This window comes from Micrasema longulum, unplaced genomic scaffold (assembly GCF_059751315.1).
Source record: "Micrasema longulum isolate JH-2025_06_02 unplaced genomic scaffold, ASM5975131v1 h1tg001207l, whole genome shotgun sequence".
NCBI classification, from domain to species: Eukaryota; Metazoa; Arthropoda; class Insecta; order Trichoptera; family Brachycentridae; genus Micrasema; species Micrasema longulum.
In genome coordinates, this window is record NW_028278394.1 from 289286 (window position 1) to 312273 (window position 22988).

Sequence of the window (22988 nt, forward strand, 5' to 3'; positions counted from 1 at the left end):
ACGTAGATATCTAAAATACATAATCTGCTAACATGTATTAAATGTTTTGATCCTGACTACAAATTCTCAGAAAATAAATAAGGTGTAGAGTAAAGATATTTTAAATTATCCAACTATTTTAGTATGGGACTTTAATAGTAAATATTTAATTTGGTTGTTAATTATAGGAAGATTTATTATTGACAGCATTTCAACTTTCTGATTTATCATAATTATCTAACTTTATTTTTTAAAACTTTATTACTAAAAGTATGTAAGATATTTATTCCATTATTATTAAAAATGTACTTATTTTCATTAGGATGATTAGCGAATTCGGAAAAGTTAGTCAATTTCTTAGCCTCAACAAAGGAAGTAATTTTCTGAAACGAGTCAACATATTAAATTTATTTTAGTGATTTTATACAAACTAAATAAGCAGTTATATTATTAATACATGGAAACCACAAAGTAAGTGCTACAAAAATTAATTTCAAATATAATTTGAATTCCAATAAAGGTACATTTTAAGCTCTCCGGTTTTCAAAATACTTTTCAATTGATTAATTATGGAAAATGTTAAAAAACCGATTTTTAAATCAAATATTTATACAATACACTATAAAAATGTCATTACAAAATGCTTCCAATCAATTTATGATATAAATATACACATATACATCACATCTTAATTTGATAATATATACTGTTTTTTAAATTGGTTGTTTTTGAAAAAATATTAAATTAACGTAACATTTTATTTTGGTTTCATTCTACGTTTAATAAAGCATTGATTAATTGGATTGTTCTATTTTTCACCTATTTTTCTTTTCCATACTATTGTGCGGTCATTTGTATTTTCCAGTTTTAGACTCGAGTCATAATATTTTATTGATATTGATATCACACAAGAAAACATCCAAATAAGAAAAGTGAAAAACATCTGAAAATATTCTTAGACTTAAATTAAAAAGTAAGTCTACGCATACATAATTTAAATATAATACAAAAGTGAATAATCATTATATTATTGGAGAGATAATATTAAAACATTGAAAATATATATTTAGTTAACACAAAAAGCAAATCGAACAGTTATAACAATGATTCAAAGTATGAATTTGCATAATTGTATTACTGCAGTTCTATCTTGAGTTTTGTAAGATTTATATTTACAGTGAACATGCTTCGCAAATCTATTCCAAAGAACTTATCTTGCAGACTTGTCACCCGCTATGCTTCTCTAAGATTAAAGTTTAAAAATATATATTGTATGTTTTATCTTCGCACTATCACGGGTTACAGTACGATATAAAGCATCGCTGGGTGTGTCGCGAGAGACACTCCACAACTGACCAGTCATCCATTTCTCTAATACTAGAATAAAACACATATTTACTATATAAGTTTCGGAGAAAATTGTCTTCTCGGAAATCAGTGTCATCTTCAGCATTTTTTAATTTGCTATCGCAACAGTGAGATAATTAACTTAAATAAAAAAACCACACCAAACTTATCAATCACTACCACTTGTGCTCAGTATGAATGGACATTTAGCTCAAACAGAAGTTAGGATTACATCATTTACCGGGACAATCCGAATAGATTCCCAAAATAAGTGATGACGGGGTGTTTGTCATATCAGAGAAGCGGAGAATTAGACATAAAATGCCAAAATTTTAGGATAATTAAGTTCAGAAATTGTATAATCAAAGTATCTGTTGCGTTTAGCAAATTACAACAAATAATAACAAAAGGAATCTCACACAATATGATATCAGACGATGTCAGCCATACTCCAAACACAAATTTTACGATAATACCTATCGGTGTGTCATTACGGTGAAAGTTATTCTTTTATTAACATCGACACAGTTGGGAATGAAGACATACTTTGGGACGTGAAGCGCGCTTAGTCCACTTTGACGACGCTGTAAATCTTGCGCACAAACCAGAAACAGGCGAAGAATCCGATGGTGCCGGTGAGTAAGAAAAATAGGAAAACCATAATGATGGTGTAGCCGAAGTAGAGGAAAGTGGAGGCGGCGTCTTCGATGGACAACTTGGTGGCGAAGTAGTGGCAGCAGTACACGAAGAGGTAGCCGGATGTGCTGGCGGAGCTCAGGAAGGCGCGCCACCACCAGTGGTAGTCCTCGGCGCACAGGTGGAAGTAGCAGAGTAGGACGGTGGTCTCGGAACAGGTGATTACCAAGATGATAAATACCAGGAACAGGAATCCAAACATGTAGTACATCTAAATCATGAATACGAGGATCAAATAAATAAAAAAAACTAACGCACAAAAAGTCAAATGTTTAAGTGTTATAATTAAATGTTAACTTCCCATTGTAATCGAGACCCTGAATTGAGTTGAATCCACTTCATGTCTACGAAAATTTTGACAAACTCAAAACATTGTTGTATGTATTTTATATATATAAAAAATTTTTTTTTTGTGTTTTCATATTTAAGTACATAAAATTATATAAATGATTTCTAATTTTAATTCAATTAAAAAAACACATTATAATATTGATTAAAAAAATTCAAAATGTTTTTGATGAAATCATTGAAAATATTATTGATCCCCAATAATGACAGTTTTACAATTTTTCTGGCAGAATATTTACACTATAGTCTAGTACATTAACTTCACTGTGATAGTAAATCCATTTTTTCCATACATTTTTTATTTCCTCACTTTTTCACTTTTTTTGTGGCTCCTTTTAAAAACATAAAATGGTGGTTTTACTTTAATAGAATTTGGAATTCAGAAAACAAAAAAGCGGATTCTAAGTCTAAAATTATAGGTGATTAGACAGAAACTCATGTATTGGCCACTTTCCTGAACCGTCACTTCAGATCTCCAAATTGGATTTAACAAAACAATTGATACAAATATGCAGATTTTTTCCATTTGTTTGGAAATATGTATTGTTTAAATTCAATGGTACGTACCTGGCTGGACCACAGGGAGTTAAGAATGAAGAATAACTGAATGAAGATGCAGCCGAAAGGCAAAACTCCTCCCATGATGATGCCGGGGACAGCCTGAGTGTAAACAGATTGGTCGGGGATCTGGCGAGGGATTTGGTTGGTGCGAACTGGATGCTCCAGGCACTGAAAAAAATGTAACAATCGGCGTGTGTTATTTATGCATAGCTTTTGCTTTTGAAACTTAATATTTGAATTACGGTAAAACCTCGTTTTTACGTTCCTCAATTTTACGTTTTCCCGCTTTTTACACCGAAATGTTAAGGTGCCATTTTTTTCAAATATTCTCATTCAAATATCCCAATGAACGTTTTTCATAACCCCAGTTTCACGTTGAAAATTTTGCAAAACTCATTCGATCTGTCGAAAGACGCCGAGCCGCGCGCCGCCGCTCTTGCCCAAAATGGTGAATAAAATGAAGGTAAATAAAAAATGTGTAAATTTTTGTCTCAAACTAAATTCCAAGTAGGTTCAGTGTAATTGACCATTTTGTTTAAGTGTATAATTTTGACATTTTACTAAATTGTGTCATGCGGTTGACGCATGTTTAGGAAGAATAAAGTCTTTACATCAATAAATTACGATGCAGAAAGTTTCAAAATTTGGCAACAGAAATATTATTTGAAGTTATAAACATAATTTAAACAGTTATCATAAAAGTGCTAAAGAGTTTTGCCGCGATGTAAATGACAGTTGGCATAATGTGGTGCCATACTAAAAAAAGTGATACCATATAAATGACGTATCAACACAATGTCAAATGTCGTGTCACCAACCGCGACGCATTTTGTGTTTTGAATACATTGAGAGTTATACCATTAGAATTGTAAAAAATCATAAAAATTCACATTAAATATACGTTATATTTTTAACATTATTCCCGACTTGTGAAAATATCCTATTGCTGAAAATAACTAAATAAAAATTAATACATAATACAATTTCTCCATGTATTGGTATTTGGGATAGTTGCTGAATGTGCATCTTGAGTGGTTTATGGTATGTATATGTGCAGCATGTAATGTATATGTTTGTGTATGTTTTATATGTGTGGTCATGGCTCGGAGTGTGCATTCAGTATTTTTATTTATTCTAATTTATTACCAACGATAACCTCCATGGAAAACGCAACTATTAACCATTATTCTTTTCTCACTTGAACTTGTTATTTATTTCATTTTTCTTGTCACATTTAATGTTTATATCTTTTGCATAATTTATGAAAACTTAATTGGTCTTTTTATGTAAAAAAATTGTTGTTTTTAATTCTTTTTATGTTTCTAAATAAAATAAAATAAAAATATCTCAGAATGTTTTGTTTCAAAACACAAATTTAAAACAAGGTGAATTATTTAAATTTTCTAGATGTTCCAAACTCACCCTCTTCCTGAAGCCAAAGAAGGATCCGATGAAAGTGAGAGGGACAGATACACCAAACCACAGCGCCAACAGGGCGACCAGAGTGGAAAATGGCACCGCTGCTGAACTTCCCTTGCCCCACAGGACCAGGTTCATTATGAAGAATAGGGTGAATACGACACTGAGGAAAACAAAAAGACCTACATAAGTAACAATACAATGAGAATATCTCTTTCCTAACTAATGAAACTGGAAATTTCATTATATTATAAAGTTAGTTTCATTTTTGAGCTTCAAGTAATAGTTTAAAGAGAAAGAGAAATATCGCAGGGTAATTACTACAACAGGGAACTTCAAAATCAGCATTTGTGAGCTGCTCACTTGAAACACATTTTTTTTATCCTTCTCTGTGAATACTACACAAACAGATAAGTCATGCATTCAAATCATCATTATATGATTTGAATTTTATATATTTTTTTTTTAAAAGAAATATTTGCGTTCTTATGATTTACCCAAATATTTCATTGTAAAGGCCCATTTCCAACGAGTTGTAAATAACTCACTATTAGAAAATGGAATCAAGTTGGGGTAGAGTGGGATTCGAACCGCAGACCTTTGGTCTGCGAGTCCGAGACACTAACCACGGGACCAAAACCCGAATCACGACTTGCTTATTTATAGCAATCTCGGAGGAAGAAACAAATGTGTGTTATTGGTGGGTAACTCAAAAATGCCGATTTTGAAGCTACCTACTATATGATATGTTAATAATTGATTATATAAATAACTACCTACATATACAATAATTTTTTACTATCCAGTTTGCTGATCACATTTAGAATATGGACTAATACGGTTGAGATCCGCCGTAGTTGTATATCTTCAACGAATAATAAAAGTAAAAAAGGGCATTATTAACTCTTAGTCCGCAGGGTCGAAAAAATATGTGGTCAATTAGGTCAAAATAGACCAAGTTTTAAATGTCGCGTTTTAGGCATTTTTGCGGGTTTTACATTATCCTTATTTTATAATTTTATCCTTTCATTACAATTTGGTTAAGGAAAATGATGTATAAAAAATACTTTTCACTAAATCGATTATTTACAATGGGTATAATCAAACCCATCTTCTTAAGTTATTCTTAAGAACACCATCTATAGAAATTTTAAAAGCCTTTGATGCGCCCGAGATATGCTAAAATTATTTTGCTAAACAGATTTGGAGATGGACATTGTCATGTCCCTGCTCAGGGACACGAATATATAACAAGGGTAAAAAATAATATCATTGTCATTATTCCTCCTTACAACACAACATAACATTTGGTCAAAGGTGCGAGGAGTATTTCTCCGACAAATATTTTCCATAAAATTAAGTTAACAGATAACAAAAAATATTTTCAAAAAATAGATAAAATCTAACTGAAGCAAATAAACATAGAAGGAATTGAAGATTGACAAAATTGAAAATTGAGTGGCACATGAAAATTGCAAATTAAATTTTGAGCACTGTACAGTCAGTCCTCCTTAGAATAGGTTTCCTTAGCGAGTTGCTGCGGAGCATAGGGGTCGGATTACATTTATGACGCTATGAAGTGTCAAAGTACTTAATTGGTGTTTTCGCCGATAGCATTGAAAAAGTATAAAAAGCTCACATGGTTAAAATTATGAGTAAAAAAAAGTTTTATGAACCCAGTAACTACCGGCTCGGTACCACATTACAATTTACAACTTCTTTTGTAGTTTATGAATGACATCCCTGTTTCGGGGTTTTTTACAATGTTCTTCAGTTTTTTTTTTTTCTATGGTCAATGCATAATAGACATTACAAGTGGGTGATGTCAGATTAGTTCTAGAGCAGATCAGTTAAAACACCAATCCTTGAATTTTAAACATGTCTACTAACACGAGGAAGTGTCTCTCAATTCGTAAAAAAGTGGCAATTATTTGTGTGTAAATTAATAGAATGTGGCCCAAAAAATGTTGTGTGTTAAAAGTTTTCTCTATCCTTATCCACAGTCAACATTGTAAAAAAACAAGAACGTTTATTTATCTGCATTTGAAATTCTGAAAGTGGCATGTTTGCAAGCATTTATTAAATTTATATTTTTGAAAAAATAAATATGAGCATTCTTATAAATTACTAAATTTTGGTAGCCATTTTTAACGAGTTGTAAATAATTCATTATTAGAAAATGGAACTCAAGTTGGGGTAAAGTGGGGTTCAAAACACGGACCTCTCATCCGTGAGTCCACAACACAAACCTCAGGCCCATAACCTAATTCTTTTTTTTTTTAATTTAAAAGTTTTATTTTTAAATTATCTGTATGAACTACGTGTATATGTGTTTACTTAGTGACAATATTTATTGGATTTTAAAACCTCCCTCCGGTAAAACGAGTAATGCTTATAACGAGCAAATTCAGTCAGTCCCATCTTCCTCGTAATAACCAAATTTGACTATACCTATATTTAAATATGTAGTCCCTTTCTTAATGTAACACGACTTTACAGCACTGTTTCCAGGGGGATTTTTAGCACAGTCTTTTAAGAGTTGATAAATTTACCTAACCAAGAATTGAATCTGGATCGCCATGTACGGTAGCTTTTTGGTAAGAGGAAATACTTAAATAGATAACAAAACATGTTTGATAAAATAAAGGGATACATACGCTGGGCACAACATGGAAGTCAAAAGGATATTGGATTTCCACTTTTCTCCTCCAAAGCTCTTGTAAATCCTGGCCGAGACAAATCCGGCGGGAGTCCCCAGCAGCACCCACACCACCATGGAGCAGGTCATGAGCGCGCCGCGGTTGGCGGGAGACAGGAAACCGAGGCAGGCGAAGGCCAGTGTCACCACCGTCATGCCGAACACCTGGACTCCGGATCCGAGCATCACGGACAGCAACATTCCCTTGCGGGGAGGGCGGAACACGTCCCCGTGTACTAACTTCCATCCAAACTCCTCCTGCGAAACAATTTTCATTTCATTTACAAAAGACATAAATCGAGGACAACTTAATATTTAACTTGTTTGCTACTGTTTCCTTAAACAGAAAAATTGTTTAAGACCTAACCTTTATATCTGCAAGTGACACTTCATGAACGTCACGAGACTGTTTTTAATTGTAAAATATATTTAGTATAAGCATAATACGAGCCTGTTGTAGGTGTAGTGAACAAACTGACAAAATACTCAAACTTTTGTATTCAAATTTAGTATTCCAACTGTTGTATTCAAAGTGTTAAATAAATATTTTTCATACAGAAAACTTCATTTTACTTTGTGGATAAAATTGAAGATAAATGTTAACTTTCCATTGCATACGAGCCCTGGAATATAAAGAAGACTTAATAATACATTTTTATTAAGGCTTCTTTATATTCTAAATGAATAAATGAAGATGATAAGTCAAGAAATAAGTGGAACTAAACCATGAAGTTATTATTGTTACATCAAAATAATTCAATACCTGCGCATCTTCTCCGCATTCCATCTGATTGTATCTCGCAATGTCCTTGTGGAGCGTTCTGAGAAGGATCATAGCCACCATCCCACTGAGGAAGAGAACAATGACCAGGGAGTTGAGGATGGAGAACCACTGGATGTTGGTGTGAGGCATAGAGTCCAGGATGTAGTCCCAGCGTGAGGACCATTTGATGGTGTTGTTGGCCACGAACCGCAGGGAGTAGGTGTAGGTGATGTTGAGGGTCTGCGACGTCAGGAGACTGACGCTGGGGATGTCCAGCGGCTCCTGATTGACACAGTCCAGATTGGCAGGGTTGGTGTGCTTGATACTCGAAGGTATAACCTACAAAATATTTCATTATTTGCCGGCCAGTTGCATTTTATTTAATATATAAAGTCTAAAAATATTTTTCATGTACATACAATGTACAATTTACGCAATCATACAAAGTAAAATGATTTATTTTTTTCATTTAATTTTTCATGTCATTTTTTTTTTTTTGCACAACAGGCCAGGAGGCCCAATTACAGTGGAGAATTACATTACAGAACAACCAGGCTTGAGAAATATCACATTTTAATTTTTTGTGTTCTCACCGGGAATCGAACCCGGAACCTTCCGTGCGCGAGTCAAGTGTCTTGACCACTACACCACGGAGGCCGTTTTACATTTGTATACAGTAGAACTCCGTTTATCCAAACTCTAGTCCAGATCAATTTACAGATCATTATCAGGAAATAAAAAATAAAGAAGATGTAATAATAAAAAAAGGTTTAGATAAGTTCTGAAAGTGATTCCAATGCACTGCATTATTTCAAAATCAATAAAATAAGTGATCTTAGAGTCAATTTTAAATCAGTGAAATGTTTACGTTTGGGTCAATTAGAATAAAATCAAGATGTATTGTATGTATGTTGTATCTCACCTTTGCAGAAATGATTCTGCCTCCATTATCACCAAATCTGCTTCCCATTTCTCCCTGACCGCCGCTGTGATATGTGATAGTGAGGTCCACGTGGTTGAAGGGGTAATAGAAGCCTTGTTTATTGTAATTGGGGCTAATGCCACAAGAATCGGACTGGAAAAAAACATTCACAATAAATGCGAGAGAATACAAAATCAGTTATGACATGAAACAAATTCATTGTTATTTGAAGCTCGAGCTAAAAGAACATTGTTAATATTATTAAAATAATAAAGGAAAAATAAAGATAGATAAAATGCATATTATATTCATGAGAACAAAAAATGCTTTGAGATTTTGAAAAACATTGAAAGGAGAATTTAATGACCATTAATACTTAAATTATTGCCAAATGAAGTAAAAAAATTAAAAGAAAATAGGGATCAGAAGTGAACAAAATAACCTTTCAAAGCCTGAACGTAAAAAAAATCTGCGAGTTCGTGTGTTTATAAAACTGTTTCATAAGAGTTAAAGTTTTCTGCAAAATTCATGCATTTTTTCATAAAATACTGTAGCCAGAGGATGCTGTATGACATTGCGCTGCTCTTTCTGCGACACGTTGAACAGCACTGATCTGATGTCCTGCCACCCGTTAGCGGGCCGGTACAGCAGAGGAGTTGGGAGAGGAATGCACAAAAACCAGTTTTTTTTTTAAAAGCGAACAAATAGCAAAAAGCACACATGCAAATTAACCAACATACAATAGAATATTAAACTGTAGAGTGATGAATTGTAATGTTTGCTGTTTGCGCGGGGGGAAAGCAAAGACAAATGTGCATTATTTGTCAAAGAATTGGGCAGAAAAATATTTTCACGATTTTGATACATTCTTAACATTATGGGGTGGGATTTATGCAAAAAATGAAATAATTATGACGATGACAAAAAAAGTTATTAAACAAATACCCCCCTTAGGCTCGGAAGGGTTAAATGAACACTCTATCTAGAGTTTTAATTCAAAAATAATATGTATACTAAAATTAAAATAATTTGTATTATTTATTACTGAATTTTCAGCTTTCATCAATATATGTTATTGAATGGATGATTGTAGAGAATTAATGTTAGTAAATATTAGTATTTAACCACTTATCGACGGTTTCGAGACGTACCCATTTCTTCGTCAGGACACTCACTGCACCAACATGCAAATACTAAAATACAGTATATTGATGTATTAAATACACAGTATTTTAGTATTTCCATGTAGGTGTAGTGAGTGTCCTAACGAAGAGACGGGTACATCTCGAAACAGGTAGACATAAAAATTCTATGAGCGGTTAAATACTAATATTTACAAACATTAATTAAAATGTTTGACTACAAAGTTAATGCTTTAAAAGTAAATAAGACTATAGAGGAATTCAGTTTGATGATTAAGTGGCTTTGGAGTTTTGTAATCATAGAAACTCGAAATAGACAAGGTTAAGTCCACTCAATATTAAGTGGGTCAAAGTAGTTTTGGTGATTATTTAAAATGCGATAATAATAACATATTTTATTGAATTTAATAGTAACGGAATCTGATAAAACTGCAGAATATTTTTTATATGGTGTTGTTTGATTAACTGTTGTAAATAATTATGCAATGAGCTGGCAGCAAATGATTTCTGAAATGAGGAACTTCAGCCCTATGCGAAATTGGATACAAAAATTGTTTACTTATGCGCGATAAAAATTAGAGCATTAAATTATGCCACAAAGTTTCATGAAAATGTACGAAAAAAATATTAAAATAAAAACTAATTTGAATGACGTCACTAGTTCATATGAATCAACCAATGATAAGCGAGTTGTGGAAGATTTCCGGTGTACTTACCGTCAACGGACCGATCGGTAACACTAATCAAGAAGAAGCGGAAGAGAACTTGAAATGTCACAAGTTTCAGAAATAAAAAACTTTAAAAAATCTTAGCACTGATAATACGATGCATAATTTTTTTTAAAACCACTGAACTTCCTCATTATGACATACCTATGTTGGAGACAACAGAGTTTCTATACACAGATATTGGTCAATTTTCTTAAGGAAACAGAAATAATTAAAATGCATACTCAAGCTACAAAGTTGTCGCCGACCCTAAAACGGCTTCCATATGTGGAGAGACTGGAATCTCTCTGTCTCACAACGCTGCAGGAACGGGGAAAAAGGGGTGACCTGATAGAGACATACAAGATACTCAACAGTCACTATAGCTGCCCAAATTTGGATCCCATGTTCAAGCTTAAAAAAGATGCTCGTCTTCGAGGCCACAGTCTCAGGCTGGAGAAAACGAGATTCAATCTAAATTCAAGGAAGTATTTCCTGAGCAATAGGGTTGTTGATGGTTGGAATAAGCTGCCACAAGAGCTTATCTCAATGTGTAGACTCAATAGGTTCAAAAATGGACTAGATTTGATTCAGAAAAGTTAAAGTATGCCAACAACTAACTTTTGTTTAAATAGATTTAGGCATATCAGCTTTAAGCTGCTCGCTTAAAATTAATATAATAATAATAATAATAAACATATTACAAGAGAGATGAAAACATTTAAGAGAAGGTAATATAGAAGTCTAGGCATCTACAGGGCTTATGACCTGTCAATGGCTGGTTTAAGTGGCCACTTTACACACTGTGTACCATTCACCATTCTGCCCATATTTGAACATCTATATTCCTTCAATTCTTTCATCTGTTGATGTTTGTGAAGTTAAAGAGCTGAAACCTTTATTTATGTGGGTGAGATTCATCTAATTGAATTATTTCACCTACATACTAAGCAACACCTGAAAATATTATTTTTTCAATTTCTATACTTCTTGTTAAAATATTACAACAGTGATAAAGAACATTTTAGAGAAGGTAATAAAGAAGTCTAGGCATCTACAGGGCTTTTGACCTGTCATTGGCTGGTTTAAGTGCATTCTCTAAAATGTTCTTAATTTCTGTTGTAATATGTTAATATTAACAGCTCCCCGGGAGTTGAATTCAGTCCTTGTCTACAAAAATTTGGACAAACTCAAAATATTGTTAATAATAATAATAAAATTATTTCGGCGGTATATTTAAATGTGCTTTTGTATTACACTGTTGATAGCAGTACGACCTAGAAATGGAATAATGTAAGGATAATATAAACACAGTAAACATGGCGGCATCCGTGGTGTAATGGCTAAAATGAGGTTAAAATCTGATTTCCATCAAGCTTGGGTGTATTGTACCCTAACTGTAACTGGGCCTGTCGTGGTACAAAAAATACAATACAATTACCTGTGAGTTCCTGACGTGACATCCCATGGGGAAACCAGTGCTGCAGTACTGGCGGCCATCTTCCAGTAAATAGCACCAAGTGACCGGCATATTGTCCACAATCCAGTGGTGTTGGTAGTTGAGACTCATGCCCTTCTTCAGCAGCGCGAGCTTCTTGTTGTCCTCGATGTTGATACCTTTGTAGGTCTTGGTACACACGAGTTTGCACTTGACATTCTCCAAGAACTCGATCTTATACGGACTAGGCCTGATGCGCTCCCCGAATACAACCTGGCCCAAGTTCTCCACCGGAGAGTTGGACTCGTCCACGGAACAAAAGTCAAAATGGTGGTATTCGTAAGGAATCACAGATTCCTCTGTATTTAGTCGATTTACGTACATTTTCACTTCGGACTGAAAAAAAAGTATTAGAGATTTTAAAAAAGGTTAATTGTATATATTTCTTTATATCATTAATCAAATATAAAAATGAGGATTGGTGGAAATGTAATGTATCTAGCACAAGATGCATATGGCACTTGGCCATCTGGTAAAATAACACTTCTCCCAATGGGGCGATCTTATCTATGATAAAAAAATTAGTAAAAAAATGCATATTTTAAATTTTATTATCAGCAGCTGCTTTTCCAAAAAAGCCACTAATGGCAGTCACTCAAAATATCGCATGCATCGCAAAAGATGCATAAGAACAAAATCAAATATTTTTAACCTATCCCTTCCACAGGACTATATTACATAATTCTATATGCGGGTCCTCGGAGGCAATTAGAAATATAATCTGACATTGTTACTACGTCGGTATAACATTATACTTAGTTTAAATAAATGTGGTAGCTTCAAAAATAGTAGTATCGCTTGTTTGTAATACTTTTCAATAATAAATTAATATATCACAGCATTTTTGTGTCTTATCAATTGATTAAGCACATCAGCGCATAACAGTTAAGTACCACCACCAATTACCATAAAGTATGATGAAGAGTATGATATTTAAATATAAAGGAAAATTAAAACAAAACATAAAGCGCTCATTATACAAGGGTTTGAAACTATCTACCCAAAGAAATAAAAAAAAATGGAAAGCGGTAAAATATTTATGTAAGGAAAACGTTCGAAAACTAAATATATTTTTCTCTCTTTATAATGTGTTTAGTTTTGCTGTCCTTAATTCTTTAATAAATAAATTTGTTTGTATTTCTATGTTTTTATTATAAAAAAGGTTCTTTTGTTAGTATTAAACGATGTTTAAATTTGATAAATATGTATATTTTATAAATATACATAACATGTACTTAATTTATCTTCGTATATTTCTCTTTTTGAATATTGTGGACAGTAACGTAAACATTCTCAGACACTCTCGATCTAATGGTCAAAGATAAGTAAATGGAAGAATTTACCTATACCATAAAATAAACACTTTTTTGTGGTTTTTCTTAAAATTAACGCATTATATTGATTTAACTATTAGATTTAGAATGTCCAATTACTGTAGCATGTCTAATTACTATAGCACCCGTCCTATGTTTTTTTTTCTTCTTAATGTAAAGGAATAAATGTGAAATAAGCATGAAAAAGTAAATAATTATATCTCCGTAAAGACATATGATTACAAGAAAAAGTGTTTGCTTATCATTATTTTAATCTAGGCCAGGGCAAATAAAAAATATCCAAGTATTCTTTTTAACTATTCACAATATACACAATGTGCGGAGTAATAAACATTTGAATGAGTATTTTATCAACAAACGGAATAAAAAAGACAGTGTTAACAGGGAGTCTATTGCATTCCTTATCACAAGAAGCACAAATTAGCGTAGCCTGAATTATGATAATTTTTATTTCCTGACTCACCACTTATATATTTTGAATAATAAGTAACCCACTGAACAGATGTACATTATAATTTGCTACTATTCATAGATAAAAATAAATACTTAATTGGATGGTGTTATGCAAAAATGCGTTGAGCCACACCAACCTCAAACAGAGATAACAGAGAAATATCGCGTTTTTTTTTTACATTTTCAAAATAATAAAGGTCTATGAAAAATAATTCAAATAAATTATTTTTACTGCACAAAAAAATTTTTTTTTTGTTACCTACTTAATAGTAGCGTAAAAAATATTTTTAAATTTGTAATTTTGAAATTCCCGCAAAAACAGACATTCCATTGGCCACGCCCCTAATACGTAACGATTCATGTTTATTTGTTCCTGACCAAAAATATTTGTTTAGAACATTGTCACGAATCTTGACGTCACAACTATCAAGGCCAAACATGTCGCGTTCTTCTATTGACGTATTTAAAAAATAAATCTTTCTTAACTTTATGTATGAAAACATTTTTCCACAATATCCATATTGATTTTGAAAATACAATTGATTATTTTAAATCCATTTCATTTATTAAAAACATGATTAATTATTTAGCTAAGTTAATATACTCCGTGTTCCGGGGCCAGACCGCGAAACTTCAGAGGACCCCTCTCCTACCCGGCCACCTCCCTTGTCCACGTCCGGTGCGTATCGCTTGGTTGGTCAAATACGATTTTAATCTCAATTTTTCTTTGTAGGGGGGATGAAGGGGTTTGCGGAAGGGATTCTAGTCGGATAAATGAAAAATTTACTCTATTTTCAAATTACAAAAAAAAACATTAAAAAAATTAGTTTTTGGAAAAAATTATTATTTAATTATTATTATAATTTATTGTTTTATATTATTAATAAAATATATAATACAAAAAGTACAAATAATACTCCCTGGAGGTATTAAAGAAACTCGTTTGGAACCGTACATAAAAAAAAATGGTGACAATACATAATATCATACATAGTTAATACATTAAAAATAGTAAGAAAACATTATTGTATAAGAAACATAAAACACAGTACTTTACACCATCTATATAAATTACATTAATAACTATCACTATCAAAATGATTTAAGTAATATTTTTTAATTGCGACACTTCTGGATTTTTTATTAGATTTTTCGTGTTTTATCTCATCGGGCAGTTTATTATATTCGGAATGGCCAATATTTTCCAAAGACCTACTGCCGAACTTTGTTGAGCGAAACTTAGACACATGTAGATTCCCTGAATATCATGACCAAATGTGTATTTTAAATTTGTGTGAGCAGAAAAGTTTATGATATTCAAAATGTTGTCATGTTTTTTTAAAGTTTACCATGAGGAATGTTCCTCTAAAGTTCCGCGGTCTGGCCCTGAAACCCTGTGTATAAAAAGTAGTTAAAAGAACAAAGTAATTTTAAAAAATAAAAAAAAATAATATTAAAAAAATTAACAAAAGTGGTAGAACACATTTTTTTACAGAACACTTCAAAAACTATACCCTTGTAATAGCAATAACGAAAAAATGTTTAACACAATATTTCTTCCAAAAAATAAAATATAAATCTATAATTTTTATTTTCTTTTAAATGTAAAATTAGCATTAGCATTGATTTTATTGTGGTGAAAAATTTTGAGTAAAAAATAAATAAAATTGAAATCAAAGCTTCATGTTCTAAACCAGGCGTTAAATATAACTTGGGGTTTACTTCTAATGTGAATCCTCAAATTACAAAAAGTTAGTGGCCGTTTGTAATAAACAAAACTTGTCGGCAATTTTGTTTTTTTTTGCAATATTGTTATCATGTTAGCCACATTTTGATCTTAATTCGCAACAATACATTAAGCATCTTAAAGCAGTGTTACATTGTTTTTAGTCCAGTTGGATGGTTTTTGGTTTACACATCGAGGTATTACACAGAATTTGTAAGTTTAAACTCATCAAACTATTTTTTCAAAGTAAGAATATATCTTTTGAATCACGATTATGATATACTCTTTTTTTTGAGGCTTGACACATTTTTGCCTGACACCATCCAATTAGAAACAATCATTTAAAAAAAAAACCCAGTTAACATTATGCTACATACTTTGTCGCGATCGTGGAACCACAATGGATGTGTGAAAAATGCAACATTGGCTTTCTTTTATATTTGATCTTTAAAAGGTTTTATAAAGGCTTTATATTCCAGGCTTTATATTTCAAAAAACATTAAATATATATAACTAACTCAAGTATCAAAGGATATACTTTTGTACTTTCGAGTTGTGACGTAAAGTGTAAAAATAGCGCTCTCTTGTAAAGTTGAAGAAAATCACATGCGTCATTGTTTTATGATCATGACGACTTATTCTAAATATGATTGTGATTTATTCTTCCAGAGAATATAAGAATGAAAAAATAATTTTCAAATGAAAATTATAATCTAGCTTATTTCCCAATGTAAATAAAAAGATCAATAGATTGATTTTCTGGGAATGTACCTATTGAGCAAGTCATGCGGTTCACATACCACGGTGTAAAGATCTCCAGCAACAGTGACCTGTATACTGAAGTATGAGCACAGATTAATAAAGTCACAGCTATAGCTGGCTGCTTGCGAGACACTATATGGTGAAACAAACACATGCTAACTGAAAGTAACGTCAGGATATACAAGACATGCGTCCGATCCATCATGACCTACGGGATGGAAGTGAGAGCCGACACCAACAGGACTAATAGCCTTCTCAGAGAAGCAGAAATGAGAACCCTCCCGTCCATTGCAGGCAGAACTCTTAGAGATTGGATGAGAAATGAAACAATAAGGTATGTCTATGGTGTTGAAGACATAGTGAGGGGGCGAAAAAGCAGAAGGCGCTTTTGGAGAGACTTTTTTTTTTTTTGTGAACCGTATGAAAGATATGAGACTTGCGAAAATCATGAAGTCTGAAAACCCCTGCAGCAGAAGACTACCAGGAAGGCCACCAATGGAAGGACAGCTAGATATCATCATTCCAGGACAGCCCACGGTCACAAACAGTTCATACGACCTAGACCGAGAGGAATAAGAAGAAGGTTTTAAGGGCAAAACTGTTAATTGTTAAGTGAATTGATTGCAAGTAATATTTTTTTATATTTTTAGATTGAATTTTGTAAATTCCCGATCGTTTGCGATTCCTTTATAATTTCTGAAATAATTGTTAAAGTTTGTTTATTATATTAAATAAAATAATGTTAACAAGCATACTTGGCAACATATTATGAATGATTTCATATTGAATTCATCAATGCCATCAGTTCGAGAGACAATTCTCTCGATTTTGGACTTTAATTCACCTTTACAACATAGAGATCTTCAATTCAAAATCGAGAGACCCATAAAAAAGGGAGGCCTGCCTTAATTAAGTTAGCACACGCATAACAAATAAGTATGTTAATATGTGTCTGTTCTATTTTCAACAATAAGGTAGCATAACTCAGAATACAACGAAATTTTAATAAAGCCAAAAAGATTCTAGATACCATAGAAAACATTCTCAAATCTAAATAACAATAGTTATTATCTTTGAACAGAACTTTAATAGATGCTAATGACAGTTGATGTTCGTTTTATTGAATTTGATGATTTCAAAAAATAATTAATAATTACACAAATGGCAGAACCATTATCGGTTGGCCTTCGATGTGTGATCAATGCATTTGTATTTCCTAATGATTTTTAACATCTGTAAAATTTTCATTAAACAGAAAAAATTGCTAATTAACAATGTATTTTATAAATACAAATAGACAAAGGGAGATTTAATGATGATTGTCAATATACAAGTAGGTAGTTTCAAAATCAGCATTTTTGAGTTACCCACTTGAAACACATACTATTTATATCTTCTTCTACGAGTGCTACAAATAGGTAAGTAGTGATTCATTACAATCATGTTACAATGATTTGAAAGCATGACTTATCTATTTGTGGGATTCATGGAGAAGGATAAAAAAATTTAGTTTTTATTGGTTAATTTACAAATGCTGATTTTCAAGTTACCTCGTCAATTACCCCGCGATATATGTATGTACCATATTTTGTGGACAGTAAGACGCATCGGACCATAAGACATATTCCAAAATTTATCTATGATTTTTAGAAAAAAAAATGTTTTGGATGATAAGACGCATCGGACCATAAGATCCACCCCAATTTTTGGTTGAATTTTCAGAGTAAAAAAAACGTGTCTTATGGTCCGAAAAATACGGTATTTACTGGAACTTTCTGCACTGGAGGAATTTTTAAGTTACCTTCGTCCATTACTTACCCATTATAATATTGAGAAAATTTTGTGTAAAAGGTTGAGTTGACTTATTAACAAACATAATATTCTCACTCAATTAAACATCAATGTACCGGAGCAGTGCCTTAGGCATTTAAAAATAAAAGTAATACTAATATAATCCATTTTTTATTAAAATTATTTATTGACAATTCTTGATGGAATTCCATTGTAATGATGTAATAACTTATATTTACATATAAGTTATTAATTTAAAAAATACTTGGTACACTTCCACTTATTTATTTTGACCAATTAGCGCTTTCACCCTCTAATGGGCATCTTCAGACAGTCTGATGTCTATATATAAATGTAAGTTATTACATCACTAATATAATCATCAAATAAGGTATCTTCTAAATGAAGTAAAAGTAAATTAGTCAACATTGTACAATTTTATCAACTTAATCAGAAGATAAAAAAACACATTTTCGTAGTTTTTAAATTACTACACTAATGGTGGTAATAATAATGATAAAATAATCTAATACATCATTTATAAATATATCATAATAAAGCATAAAATCTTCCTAAAACTGATTAATACTCTGCCCCAACTCATTTATTATTTTTTCAAACAAAAGCATCTTGGACTGTTAATTAATGGCATGAAATTAAAAATATGTGACTAAATTAAATTATAAATACATTTTTTAAACCAATTCATGGGGTATCTCTTAATATTGAATGCAGTATAATTTAAGGCATGTTTTCACTTAAATTAAATGGATCTACGCACTGCAAGTGAAAAAATATGCCTGGTAGCTCGTCTCCGCTGGTGTATAAGATAAAAGCATTCACACACACAAAATTCATCAACATCAAAAAACCTAATCGTGAGGCTTATTTGTTCAGTGTAACATTTATCCTAAAATAATAAAGAAATATTAAATTTTTAAATTTTTCTCTGATTGAAAATCTGCCTTCTGACATCGGCCTCATGGTGTCAGCGCGTTTTCCTAGCATGCAAAAGGTCTCGGGTTCGATTACCGACATGGTTGATATGCAATATTTATTTTAAAGGGTGTTTTTACACTAGAATATTTGATAGTCCCTGGACTGGTACCTGAAGCGTAAGACTCATCTTACCTTCATGTAACAAAAATGATCAAGATATGCTGCGATTGATGTACCAATGCAGTGCCCTATGCACCATTAGGTGCGGAAAGGGTATGATGATGCCCTCTGACTTCGTTTCCTGATAAATGTTTTACTTAATTTTGTATATTTTTACTGAAATGGTAGTGATTGGTTTCCTTGTGCATTATCTGTCGCAAATACTCTGTCATGATGACTGGATCAAATACCCCCAATAATTGGAATCAAAATATCAAAAAGCGAAAAAAAAATTTTTTTTCCTATTTTTCTTTACCACTGAGGCGCCGCCTAGTACTTGGAACCTGGCGCCTGGAGCGGCCGCTCCGTTCGCCCCATGGTAGGGTCGGACTTGGATTTGTACCATAATGCAGTTGTCAGGTTTTGTTACGAGTATTAAAAAGTTGACAAAAATCTAATGAACATAGTAGAATACCATCTGGTGGGTAATTAATAATTTGCATATTCAAAATATTTCTACAATACAAAATATTGATTGCGTAGTTCTTTGTTTGCAGTACTGAAACCAAGGTGAAAGAATAATATATTTCGTATTATTTAAATAACAAAGCATAACTTTTATTATACAACAATTTGTTAATTCTAAAAACAGGTTGATATGTAATGTCGTAATGTGTTAATAAATACAACTCCATGTAACGAGGGCTTTATGTTGCAATCTTAGCAGGTACCGGTTAAATTTCAACTGTAATTTTTTACATAATCAGACCGTATTTAGAGAATTTAAAATAAAAAAAAAAATTTTAAAATTGTATTCATGGGATTTACCCCAATATTAAAATTTTTGGGCCCATTTTCAACAAGTTGTATATTCACTATCAGAAAATAGAAATCAAGTTGGAGTAGTGGGGTTTGAACCTCGGACCTATATGATCCATGAGGCCGCAACACTCGCCACTGGACCACAGCCAGATTCAGTATTACATCTATATTAATATTATAAATGCGAAGTGTGTTGGTTTATTTGTTTCCTTTACATTGCAACGGAGCAACCGATAAACGTGATGTTTTAAAATAAGGATAGACATTTTTTCGCAAAGCGTTAGTCAGAGGACTGACAATTGATACAGACTACTTTTTATCCCAAAAAAAAAAATATTTCTATCCGAAAACTTCTATTCATTTTTCCCTAATACCGGGTGAGCGAAGCCGCTGGTAAAAGCTGGTTACTTATAGAACAAATATAATACAACAAGGATGAATCTCAAAACTAATAAGGATAAAATTTAGATTTTCACGGCGATTCAGATGCACTATGAGTTTTTCCGGGTTATTCTGCCGTAACGAACTACACCAACATCAACCCGGATGACTGTGTAATGCGTTCTGACACGTCAGAAAAGAGTGCGAACAACACACGGCAGAATAACCCAGGAAAATTAATTGTGCGAGGATGCAATTTTTTTAAAAAGCCACAAATATTTTTGAGGAACAAATTATTTTCATCATCACCCTTTTATCCACCCTGAACAGTGCATAGGGCACTTTTTGAAGGCAAGATGACCAGACTAACGAATCAGGCACTAATCCAATCATTATGAAATTTGCACAGAAAAGTCACCTATTAAGTTAATATTTCATGTTGACCTTGTCAGGGAGCAAACCTGGATCCTCAGGCACGGAAGTCAAATGCACTAATTGATAACCATGATACGGGTTACTTTCTACTCAATTTCCTATCTCTGGATTTTTACCCAAGAGTAGCCTTCAAATCGAAAACACTTGTCTAGGATTCTAGTAATGAATTCTTCAGTCCGGCCGGACAAACGTCTCAGACGTCATTGTACATTTTTAACCTCTTGAATGTGAGTGGAGATCTCAGCTGTCAATTTCAGTACCCGTTGAGTGCCAGTTCTGAGATATGCACTTCAAAATATTCTAGTGGTATTTGCCTTATTTTCCTTGTTATTGAGAACTTTAGGGAATTAATACCAGTCATCAAAAAACAGGTTGGCGTTATAACAATGCTAAAAACCGCATTCAACGTACCACGATTTGAACCTTAAATGTTTTTCAATTTTGTGAAATAAAAGAGTGTTTTTTTTAAAAGATAACAATAAACGTAAGTATTTGTTCGTTATCGATTGTATTTAGGGATAGATTCATTGAAGCAGCAGAAGTTATGTTTTAATAATAATAATTTAAGATAGTTATTTAATGTTTAAACTGCATCTTGTTATAATACATAAAGTTGAAATAAATTGTAGATTGGTAATTAGGACTAAAACAAATGTTATTTTTATTGCAATTATACATCGTATGTATTTATTTGATAATGTAAAATATTTATAACCTTGGTATTTTTCTATTTCTAATGGTTCAAACAAATTATTCATCCATAGTCAAGATATCTTTTGGATTTGACTGACAACAAAATAACATGTCTTGGGTAACTTGCTAGAACCTTCTCTCAATCAATAAAATATAACGTTTAGGGCATATTAGTGACATATATGAAATATTTATACTATTAGTAACAAATACCAAAGTATATTTCTATAAATAAAGATTTATTTGCCTATAATATCGATACATGATTTGTCTTGAAACATAAACAATAAAAATGCCGCAGGAATAAATTATACGAACAGCACAAGTAGTTTATATTAACAGAATGGTGGCATAAATAACATTTTATATTAAAATGTATCATAATACCTGACATGATGAAGGACCCTCTCCTTTTTTGCAATAATTTACGGGCGCAAGGCCCGGCAAATAGAAACTATTAACAGGCTGAACTGCACATAAAAGGGCGAAACCCCACAATCCTAGTATTAATGTCATTCTACTTATATTTGTGCACATTTGTATTACTATCTACGGTCCTTAATTCTGATTCATTTCACTATTTTCCTTCGAAAATAATTTCAGAAAAAACAGTGACAACCATAAACGTCAGCTAACACATCACTTGAGTTGAGATTTTTTAGTGCATTAACAAAAATATGCGTATTATTCGTAGTACTAGCGTACAAACGAGATAAGGTACTTACTTAACAGTAAAACGAGGTAGATTGTTATGCTTTTTATTTGATTTACAAATTTAATTTATAATAAATTTACTTTATAACAATTTATTGTGGACTCGGAGATCAGAGGTCCAAGGTTTGAACCCCACTCTACGCTATGATTCCTATTTTCTAATAGTGAGTTATTAACAACTCGTTAAAAAGGACCTCAAAATTAAATTATTATAAACTGCAAATAAGCATACATATATATTTTTAATTATAAAAATATGAAATACAATAAATTAACTATTTAACGTAAATGAGCTTAGATATAGGCTTACATATTATATGGTAATTAGGTATAATTTTTTCACCTACTACTCTACCATCATGTCATTTCTTTTGAGGGGTAGTCAGAAATGATAACACGCCACACTCGCCTATCTTAAAATACATTTCTAGCTTCATCTACATTCATACATCTTGTCATACATGCTCTTCGGTTGTACCGTGCCCAACCGCAACACAGTACAAATTTGTTAATAAAACCCCTGTGTTTTTTGTAAATAAAAGTGTGTATTAATCAAGACTCTGCGTGTTTTATTTAATCTACGCCCTCTCCGCCTTCGATGTCGCCGCCTGCCCCTTTGAAGAATATCGCCGCAGACCCCACCTGAAGAAAGCTACCTCACCCGAGATAGCCGGTCAAATAGCAGCTGCAGAATCACTC

General features: G+C 32.4%; 1 protein-coding gene across 1 annotated transcript; it reads right to left on the reverse strand.

Annotated features, from left to right (window-relative positions):
- Positions 1-876: 876 nt before the first annotated feature.
- Positions 877-22228, reverse strand: TM9SF2 (transmembrane 9 superfamily protein member 2). Its single transcript, XM_088234135.1, has 8 exons — positions 21963-22228; positions 12024-12416; positions 8734-8886; positions 7812-8150; positions 7008-7306; positions 4354-4513; positions 2938-3099; positions 877-2233 (listed from the first exon to the last, which is right to left on the reverse strand). The coding sequence occupies exons 1-8, from the start codon at positions 22110-22112 to the stop codon at positions 1892-1894; spliced, it is 1998 nt and encodes a 665-aa protein (XP_088090261.1). The 5' UTR covers positions 22113-22228; the 3' UTR covers positions 877-1891.
- Between the last annotated feature and the right edge of the window lie 760 nt (positions 22229-22988).

Excerpts from the sequence above, each read along its gene's own strand:
- TM9SF2 (XM_088234135.1), bottom strand. The coding sequence starts at position 22,112 with ATGTGCACAAATATAAGTAGAATGACATTAATACTAGGATTGTGGGGT. Across the intron at positions 4,514-7,007 it reads ACTTCCATGTTGTGCCCAGC|TGTCGTATTCACCCTATTCT; the intron begins GTATGTATCCCT and ends TGTTTTCCTCAG. Across the intron at positions 3,100-4,353 it reads TCTTTGGCTTCAGGAAGAGG|TGCCTGGAGCATCCAGTTCG; the intron begins GTGAGTTTGGAA and ends CATTTTTTTCAG.